Genomic DNA, 9,923 nt, shown 5'->3' on the forward strand with positions numbered 1-9,923 from the left:
TAGGAATGTTGTAAACCGTGATTGACCACACACTCCAGCACAGTAGGTGGCGGCATATACCTTTAACGTTGGTTTGCGGACCGCCATTATATCGAAGAAGAAGAAGAAGAAGAAGAAGAAGAGTGGATCCTCTCGCTTCGTCTCTTCCTCTATGCTGGTAGCTACTGTACCTCTTTGGTAGTAGCTAACTAGCGGTTCTTAGCGTCAACGTTAGCAAGGTACGTGTCCAATGTTTACTATCCTGCAATGCTAGCCTGCAAAGTGTATAAACGACTTGGAAAAAACTAACTTGCTCAATAATTTATCTCATCGATTGTCAATGTAGCTTCATCGAAGGTCCAAGAAGTCTTCATTCCAGGTCACAGTAATTAGTGCTGCTAGCTACATAAACACAACTGACTGGAATCCACACGAGCTCCGTTGTGTGAGTATTGCATGATCAGATCAACAGAAGCTGAATTGTTATTAACCACAGCAATTAAGATGGGGAAATTATCATTTGTGCGGAGTCAATGTCAGACTCAATCAAATAACTCCTATAGTTGTGTTCGGAATTTGTCCATGAACAGTGTTCCATCTACATTTGATTTTCCATTAGCAGACAATGTCTTTGGCTCGGATGTTTTGCCGTTTAAATGGCTATTTGCAACCCATATCGAAAGCACGGGCTCCTTTGGTCTCTGGATTCATACGAACCCAGATTGAAGTGAGACATTGGCTGCATATTGTTCCACAATCGACGAGTTGTCACTGGCAGCTTCAGGAAGACAGCCTTGGTAAGTATTACTCGTTGTATCAGCCCTTTACCAAACTCTAAATGAACATTTTATTTGCTCTATAGTCTGTTTTTGAATACAGCTCCATATGTGTCTGCCCTTTGAGGCTTTTGAATAACTCCCTGGTCTTTGTAGTTGAATCTGTGCTTGAAGTTCAATACTTGACTGAGGGACCTTAAATATGCTGTATGTATATTCATAAGCATAAGCATGCAACTTCACTTTTGCGCACTTGCTCTCCGCTGGCCTCTCTCTTAAGCGCTTGTGGAGTCATTTTTTAAAATGTAACCTTTTATTTAACTAGGCAAGTCAGTTAAGAACAAATTCTTCTTTACAATGACGGTCTGCCAGGGAACCCAGGGAACAGTGGGTTAACTGCCTTGTTCAGGGGCAGAACGACAGATTTTTACCTTGCCAGCTCGGGGTTTCGATCCAGCCACCTTTCAGTTCCACGCTCTAACCACTAGGCTACCTGCGTCTCTGAACGCTAGACTAGACTAGATCTAGACTAGATTGTTGACTTTTTTGGCGGCGGGCATTTATTTCTTAGACTTAATATTTATATATTTCATATTTTCAAGTCAGAACCCATCAGTGGGAATATTTGAACAGGTTTCCTAAATTAAAATCACTTATTGCTGATTTCTTTTTAGTCGTATGTCCCAAATGTTTTTTATATTAAAAAATATATATACAGTACCAGTCAAACGTTTGGACACACCTACTCATTCAATGGTTTTTCTTTATTTTGACTATTTTCTACATTGTAGAATAATAGTGAAGACATAGAAACTATAGAATAACACATATGGGATCATGTATTAACCAAAGGTTTTAAACAAATCCAAATATATTTGAGATTTTTCAAAGTAGCCACCCTTTGCTTTGATGACAGCTTTGCTCACTCTTGGGGGGGCCAAATAAAACCGACCGTGGGACAAATTCGGGCCGCTAGTTGGGGAACCCTGTAATAGTCCATTTGAATGTTTAAATACAGCAGCCAAAGGAACACAGAGTTTTTGAAAGAAGAGACCCACTGGGCACAGACGTCAGTTCAATGTCTAGTTTTAATTTACATTTGGTTGAGTAGTCAACTAATGTGAAATCAACAAAACATGTCCGTTTCATTGGATTTAGGTTAAAAGTTGGGTAAAACATTGATTAAATTCCACATTGATTCAAAGTCATCATATATATACAGTGGGGAGAACAAGTATTTGATATACTGCTGATTTTGCAGGTTTTCCTACTTACAAAGCATGTAGAGGTCTGTAATATTTATCATAGGTACTCTTCAACTGTGAGAGACGGAATCTAAAATAAAACTCCAGAAAATCACATTTGTGTGATTTTTAAGTAATTAATTAGCATTTTATTGCATGACATTTTATTGCATGACATCACCTACCAACCAGTAAGAATTCCGGCTCTCACAGACCTGTTAGTTTTTCTTTAAGAAGCCCTCCTGTTCTCCACTCATTACCTGTATTAACTGCACCTGTTCGAACTCGTTACCTGTATGAAAGACACCTGTCCACACACTCAATCAAACAGACTCCAACCTCTCCACAATGGCCAAGACCAGAGAGCTGTGTAAGGACATCAGAGATACAATTGTAGACTTGCACAAGACTAGGATGGGCTACAGGACAATAAGCAAGCAGCTTGGTGAGAAGGCAACAACTGTTGGCGCAATTATTAGAAAATGGAAGAAGTTCAAGATGACGGTCAATCACCCTCGGTCTGGGGCTCCATGCAAGATCTCACCTTGTGGGGCATCAATGATCATGAAGGTGAGAGATCAGCCCAGAACTACATGGCAAGACCTAGTTAATGACCTGAAGAGAGCTGGGACCGTAGTCTCAAAGAAAACCATTAGTAACACACTACGCCGTCGTGGATTAAAATCCTGCAGCACAAGCAAGGTCCCCCTGCTCAAGCTAGCGCATGTCCAGGCCCGTCTGAAGTTTGCCAATGACCATCTGGATGATCCAGAGGAGGAATGAGAGAAGGTCATGTGGTCTGAGACAAAAATAGAGATTTTTGGTCTAAACTCCACTCACTGTGTTTGGAGGAAGAAGAAGGATGAGTACAACCCCAAGAACACCATCCCAACCTTGAAGCATGGAGGTGGAAACATCATTCTTTGGGGATGCTTTTCTGCAAAGGGGACATGACGACTGCACCGTATTGAGGGGAGGGAGGATGGATGGGGCCATGTATCGCGAGATCTTGGCCAGCAACCTCCTTCCCTCAGTAAGAGCATTAAAGATGGGTCGTGGCTGGGTCTTCCAGCATGACAACGACCGGAAACACACACAGCCAGGGCAACTAAGGGGATGCTTCTTACGGAGCCACTCAAGGTCCTGGAGTGGCCTAGCCAGTCTCCAAACCTGAACCCAATAGAAAAACGTGTATGTATATATATATATATATATATATATATATATATATTCATTATTATTGTTTTGGTTGAAATGACATGGAAACAACATTGATTCAACCAGTTTTTGCCCAGTGGGGAGAATGCGCGATGGCGATAGGCTATAGCAGTTATTTACAGACCCATAACCATTCAATCTTCATAAAGTGAAGCAAATGCCGTCTTCATCTTATTCTAGTCCTGTACTGTTCCTTTGAATTTTTATTATGTGGATAAGGAAGACCAAACGTGAACTTAAGACAAGGATTTTTGAGTATAAGAGCTCCATTCGCAACCACAATGTGAGGAGGAGATGGGGGAAAATGACTTATGGACCACTTGGGCACTCTTGCCTCAGCAGGTCTCAATGAGGAGTGTTCCTTTTTTCTTTTTTTTTCTTTTTATTAACAATTTTTTTCTCGCTCTAGACTGCTTTTTATTGTGGTAGATGTTCGACACAGTGTCCAGGTCAAACTGTACACAACAGTGAGAGTCTGATCCTCCAGTAACAGTCTGCTGGTCTTTCAGCTCCTTCAGTCTCCTGATGGCCGACTTCACTGTGACTGCAGACGTTGTGTTGTATGTCCAGGCGCCTACAGCAACAGTCTTCATGCAGGACCCACAGTGCCAGATACCAACAGCCTTCCTGTTCCTTTTCTTGTTTTTAATATACCCTCCTATAGGCTTTGACATCATAATGTATCATTATTGTGTGTTTGTGTATATATATTTTACATATTAAATCCTAGTCTGGAACTGGCACTTCACACTTGAATTGGCCAGTTTTTACATTATAGGCTAATATGTACTTGTAAATCGGACATTTTGGTTTTGGCAGAGCTCAGCTATGGAGGGCTTGTGATGCACTTTGCCTATGTGTGGCTACGGGATCATTGCCACTCTGCCTCCTGCTTCAACAGCAAGACCAACCAGAGGAACCTGGATACAGCAAATGTGGAGCTAAACATACGTCCTGCCAACACCAGGGTGGATGACGAGAATATCTTCCTCACATGTAAGTCTTGGTTTGAAGATGTATTTTCCCAACTGAGGGATGGAAAATATTTTCTACCCAGTTTCTCACATCACATACAGTAGGTGGCTTTCTTTGTTTTTATTTTTTATAATAATAATAATAATTCTCCAATAGCTACAGGTGGTTTTGGCATGAGAAACCGTTTTCTTTGGAACCAAAGTGAAGAATTGAGCTTGTTCTTTTCCCTTTTAGACCCTGTTGGAAGGCCACATTATGGAGTAGCCTAGCCTAAAAATGATCTTCTCCACTGCCAAACCTGAGATAGTTATCTTCTGAAAAACAAGTATCTTTTGTGGAGACCTTTGACTCTTCAAAAAAAGGTTGTAAATGTACTGCTGATATTGCTGCCATATGCTTTATTTGAATTACATGTTTGTACAATGGTACATCTTTTCACAAGCCATTGGTTAAACTGTAACCGTTCTCACTTACTCAGTGAGGTACTGAATCTAGGTCAGTTTGATGTTGTCAAGAACTCTAAATCAATGCCAGTAGTTAAGCCTATCATTTGATAATTTTCAATGGTGAACCGCAATCCCATTTTCTATATGGCAGAACTGTGATCTATGCACCTATTGTTACTCATCCATTCTTTTTAACCGTTATTGAATCTATAATAGATGGAATTGTCTTTTTGTTTACCTCAGGGCCTGATGGTCATGTGACAAGGTACAACCTGAGCTGGCTTGCTCAGAACAGCTATGAGGGACAGAAGCAGAGTGCCATGCAGCCACACATCATCTGGAACTCTGACATCTATACCAGTGCCAAGGTGCCCTCTGCTAACTGGGACAAGTTTATGAGCTGTGATGATGAACTGAAAAAGTTCCTTGGGCGCTTTCTGCTGTACGGCATTGCTTTTGTGGAGGGCGTCCCGCCGACTGTTGAGGCCACAGAGACTCTTACCCAGAGGGTCAGCCTCATCAGGTATAGTAAGCCCCTCTGTGATTGCCTGGGGTAGGGAATGAGAAGTGGGGTTGAGGGGGCTTAAAGGTAATGGCATACCACCCACCACAATGCATACAAAAGATGCATGGTTTTAGAGTGGGGGATTATTTAATAAGGATTGAGAATAAACACCCCAGATATCTATTTTTGGAAGGCATTAAAGAAGCTTGATATTTCTCAGGGTTGGCTTGTTTACACTCTTTGTTTTGCAATGTAACAGTGCTACAGAGAAGGGTTTTGGTTTCCTTAACATCAACTTTGATACATTTGTCAAGTTAACATGCACAACAGACTTCTCTCTGCAGTTGGAATGGAGGGTAGAATTGTCAAAAGAATGGGCATTGTTGCACTTTGACAGTGTCTCCTCTGCCAGTGCAGTGAGAAAGGAGAGGTACTTTGCCCTCATTAATCCACCAGGTCTGTTCATTAAGGACTCTGCAGGTGGTGTGGTTTTGAAGTTTCAAACGCCTGAGCAAGCGCACTAATCCCTCTTTGTACTGGACTCTACTTTGGGGTGAAGGGAGGGAGGAAGCAGCGTGTTATAAGAAATGCATTGCTCGTGGTTGCCAGATGAGGGCATTTTCTTATTCTAGCAGTGAGTATATTTGGTTATCAGAAGTAATTGCCGCCCTCCTGACACCCCAAATAAATAAAATATCACTCACTATTTGGATCACAGTTGCCATTATAATCTTGTTTGTATTGTTATTGTACTGTATAATGTTTTAGGTATCACTTTTGACTCTACTTTTTGTTTTCATTTTTGTTTCCTACTAGGGAGACTATGTATGGGAAGATGTGGAACTTCACATCTGATTTCTCCCGAGGAGACACTGCCTACACCAAACTGGCACTGGACCGTCATACAGACACCTCATACTTCCAGGAGCCATGTGGGTATGTATTTAGATGTTCACACATAGATGGGTGTTATTTGAACTGTATTGGAGTAATCATGTCAGGTCAAAGTAGCAAGGCAGTACATCTGTCTATTGGTTAGGTTGAGATTCCTCAGATAAAGACACATGTATTAAAAATGTAAAAAACTACCTTATTTACGTAAGTAGTCAGACCCTTTGCTATGAGACGCAAAATTGAGCTCATGCGCATCCTGTTTCCATTTGATAATCTTTAAGATGTTTCTACAACTTGATTGTAGTCCACCTGTGGTACATTTAATTGATTGGACATGATTTGGAAAGGCACACACCTGTCTATATAAGGTCCCACAGTTGACAGTTCATGTCAGAGCAAAAACAAAGCCACGAGGTAGAAGGAATTGTCCGTAGAGCTCCGAGACAGGATTGTGGCGAGGCACAGATCTGGGGAAGGGTCACAACACTTCTGCAGCTTTGAAGTCCCCAAGAACACAGTGGCCTCCATTATTCTTAAATGGAAGAAGTTTGGAACCACCAAGACTCTTCCCAGAGCTGGCTGCTCGGACAAATTGAGCAATCGGAGGAGAAGGCCCTTGGTCAGGGAGGTGACCAAGAACCCGATGGTCACTGACAGAGCTCCAGAGTTCCTCTGTGGAGATGGGAGAACCTTCCAGAAGGACAACCATCTCTGCAGCACTCCACCAATTAGACCTTTATGATAGAGTGGCCAGACAGAAGCCACTCCTCAGTAAAAGGTACATGATAGTCCGCTTGGAGTTTGAGAAACAAGATTCTCTGGTCTGATGAAACCAAGATTCCACTCTTTGGCCTGAATGCCAAGTTTCACATCTGGAGGAAACTTGGCACCATCCCCATGGTGAAGCATGGCGGTGGCAGCATCATGCTGTGGGGGTGTTTTTCAGGGACAGTGAAACTCGTCAGGATCAAGGGAAAGGTGAACGGAGCAAAGTACAGAGATCCTTGATGACAACCTGCTGCTCAGACTGGGGCGAAGGTTCACCTTCCAGCAGGACAATGACAATAAGCACACAACCAAGACAACTTAGGAATGGTTTCAGGACAAATCTCTGAATATCCATGAGTGGCCAAGCCAGAGCCCCGACTTGAACCCATCTCTGGAGAGACCTGAAAGTAGCTGGGGGGGGACAATTTAATATATTTTAAAATGAGGCTGTAACCTGGAAAACGTCAAAGGGTCTGAATACTTTCTGAAGGCAGTGTATGTATATCGGTTATTGTGTTAGGCTATTACAGTGATGTTACAAAAATTGACAGTTGTAACAACAGATCCAGCATTGGCTTTTTAAAGACATGCTCCAGAGCTTTGGCGACTTGTATGTATTTTTAAAACCTCCCACTTTGGGCTGAATGTGTCAATGTGGAGTTCATATATACATTACTGTCTTATCTCAATTAGCCACGAAATCCCTAGTTTGAAAGGGACTATTTTCTGGAAGTCATTTTCCCTGCTTTTTCCCCCACGTGGGCCAGCTACTAGCGATTTGAGTTCTAGCCAATGAGATTTAGCCCTTCGCCATTTTGAGTGACCGCTAGAAAGACTAACGCACACACAGCAGAGCGAGAGCAATGATGTGGTGCACATATGTGATATGGTAGGCCATTTTCTGGGACCACTTTTGGCTTGTGAGCGCTACTTTCTGAACTACTGGCTAAAAAGTATACAAAAGTACCGGAGAATCTCTTCAACTGATAAGACACAAGCCAGACGCACATTGCTATGCCACAGACATCTTGATAAAATAAGCTATAATACAACATGAAACTAAGCTCTCCCTTGGCCTCCCATCAAATGACAGGGCAATAGCCACCTACTGGGCATTTCATAATAACATGTGACTTACTTTGATGCCATTGACTTTGACTTGCAGGATCCAAGTGTTCCATTGCCTTAGGCATGAGGGAACAGGAGGAAGAACACTACTTGTAGATGGATTCTATTCTGCTGACAAAGTGCTCCAGAAGACGCCTGAGAACTTTGAGCTGCTAGCACAGGTTCCTATCAAGCACGAGTACATTGAAAATGTCAGCGACCACCATAACCACATGATCGGCATTGGCCCTGTGCTCAACGTGTATCCCTGGAACAATGAGGTGTACATGATCCGGTATGACCAGTCTGTTGTCATTTGAGATGTGTATGTCTCCCTGAATGTCTTGCTTTAAACATATATCTTCCAACGTCATTGGCCATACAACCTTACATTAACCAGCCTTGGTTACCTATTAACTTACAATGTTGTATGCGTTTGAAAAATTATACACCCATCAATACAAATTAACTCACTTTGGAAGGTTCTTAGTAGAAGGCTCAGGATCTGGCGCTCATACGCAGCGAAACTTGTGTTATTCCAGCTCCTTTGAGATCAATGTTATGAATTATATGATCTGATATTGAGTATTAATATGGTATCACCTTCTGTTTGGTCGCGTACAGATACAATAACTACGACCGTGCAATCATAAACACAATTCCCCATGACATTGTCAAGCGATGGTATGTGGCTCACAGAGAGTTGACCACAGAGCTGAGGAAGCCGGAGAATGAATTGTGGATCAAACTGAAGCCTGGAAAGGTAAGGAAAAATAGTTGCTTTTTTCATTGATCGAGACAAAAGATTTAGCACTACTTGATCAGTTGAGCTAGATATTGACATTGGGGGGGCCTTCCCACACTTAACTGTAAACCAGGATTAAGCTGTAGGTGATGGGTGCAGTCTTACAAAAAATATGTTCCCTCTTCTTCTGTAAGGTTTTCTTCATTGATAACTGGCGTGTCCTGCATGGCCGGGAGTCCTTCACAGGCCTGCGGCAACTGTGTGGCTGCTACCTGACCAGAGACGACTTCCTGAACACTGCCCGCTCCTTGGGTCTGCACGCCTAAGTGAAGAGCCACCCTGAGTCTTCAACCTTTCCAGACACCACCAAAGTCCTTTAGAAATAAAACACCATCACCTAATCAGTCATACATGTTTTAAGGAGATCGAAAAGTCTTGTAGAATCAAATTGTTTTTGTATGAGCATTTACTGAGTGAAATCAAGTATTTCCACTGCATGAATGCAGTTATATATTGTTAATGCGGAACTAAATTGTACTGTACTTTAGAAATATTCTCCACCCAAAAATATTTTACATGAGATATTGTTAAGACTTGTTGGAGTCAAGAAAATGGACTGTGATCTGTTTGGGATTTAAGATTTGTTGACATGCATTATGCTCTTGTCACAACAATCATCTTTTGAACTGGAACTTATTAACATATTGAGGTGTTTAAATACATTTTTGGCTTTGTTTTATAGGGATTAGTTTCTAGTATTTCTGAAGTACTTTTGCTAGTCATTTGTTTATGAATGTATTAGGAAATGTTGCCTTGTTTACTTAATGAAATAAATTGGGTGTTTTTTCAGCACCTTTTTTCCTGATTTATATTGGGTGACTTTAAAAAAAAAAATCGTCATTCCCAGACAAAACAAGGGAGTTGGTTATACATATCTCTGATGAAGCCATATCCAACATTAAAAGGAAAGTACAGAGCCATGTTAACTTGGCAAAATGTTCTCGAACGTCGCAAACCCATGTATAGAGCCGATGTGATTCCTTAGTCTACATGTCAGAGAGGCATGTTTGACCTACATTGAATTAGGCTATCAGAAGTTGAACGTTCCAAAACGTTAAATCCTGCTGAACGCGCCCCAGATTAGTTATTTGGTCTGATTGTCATGCATAGACCGTGTATATATAAAGGTAGCATGTTAACAGAACATTTATTTTATGTTGTCTCTCGAGCGCATAGCATTACACATACTACCATATTTGTTGAAGC

General features: G+C 41.7%; 1 protein-coding gene across 4 annotated transcripts; it reads left to right on the forward strand.

The window, feature by feature from the left end:
* Window positions 1–105: 105 nt before the first annotated feature.
* Window positions 106–9,509, forward strand: tmlhe (trimethyllysine hydroxylase, epsilon). 4 transcript variants are annotated; one of them, XM_029620667.2, is made up of 9 exons: window positions 106–218; window positions 326–424; window positions 599–776; window positions 4,037–4,213; window positions 4,882–5,161; window positions 5,960–6,079; window positions 7,971–8,207; window positions 8,537–8,675; window positions 8,852–9,509. In XM_029620667.2, exons 3-9 carry the CDS (start codon window positions 605–607, stop codon window positions 8,981–8,983), a joined length of 1,257 nt encoding a protein of 418 aa, XP_029476527.1. In that variant the 5' UTR covers window positions 106–218; window positions 326–424; window positions 599–604; the 3' UTR covers window positions 8,984–9,509. The 4 variants fall into 4 exon arrangements, with proteins under 4 accessions (XP_029476527.1, XP_029476528.1, XP_029476530.1 ...); XM_029620668.2 differs by having other exon boundaries at window positions 602–776; XM_029620670.2 differs by lacking the exon at window positions 599–776 and having other exon boundaries at window positions 107–218.
* Window positions 9,510–9,923: the final 414 nt, after the last annotated feature.

The sequence above is a fragment of the Oncorhynchus nerka genome, linkage group LG19, assembly GCF_034236695.1.
Source record: "Oncorhynchus nerka isolate Pitt River linkage group LG19, Oner_Uvic_2.0, whole genome shotgun sequence".
Classification (NCBI taxonomy): domain Eukaryota; kingdom Metazoa; phylum Chordata; class Actinopteri; order Salmoniformes; family Salmonidae; genus Oncorhynchus; species Oncorhynchus nerka.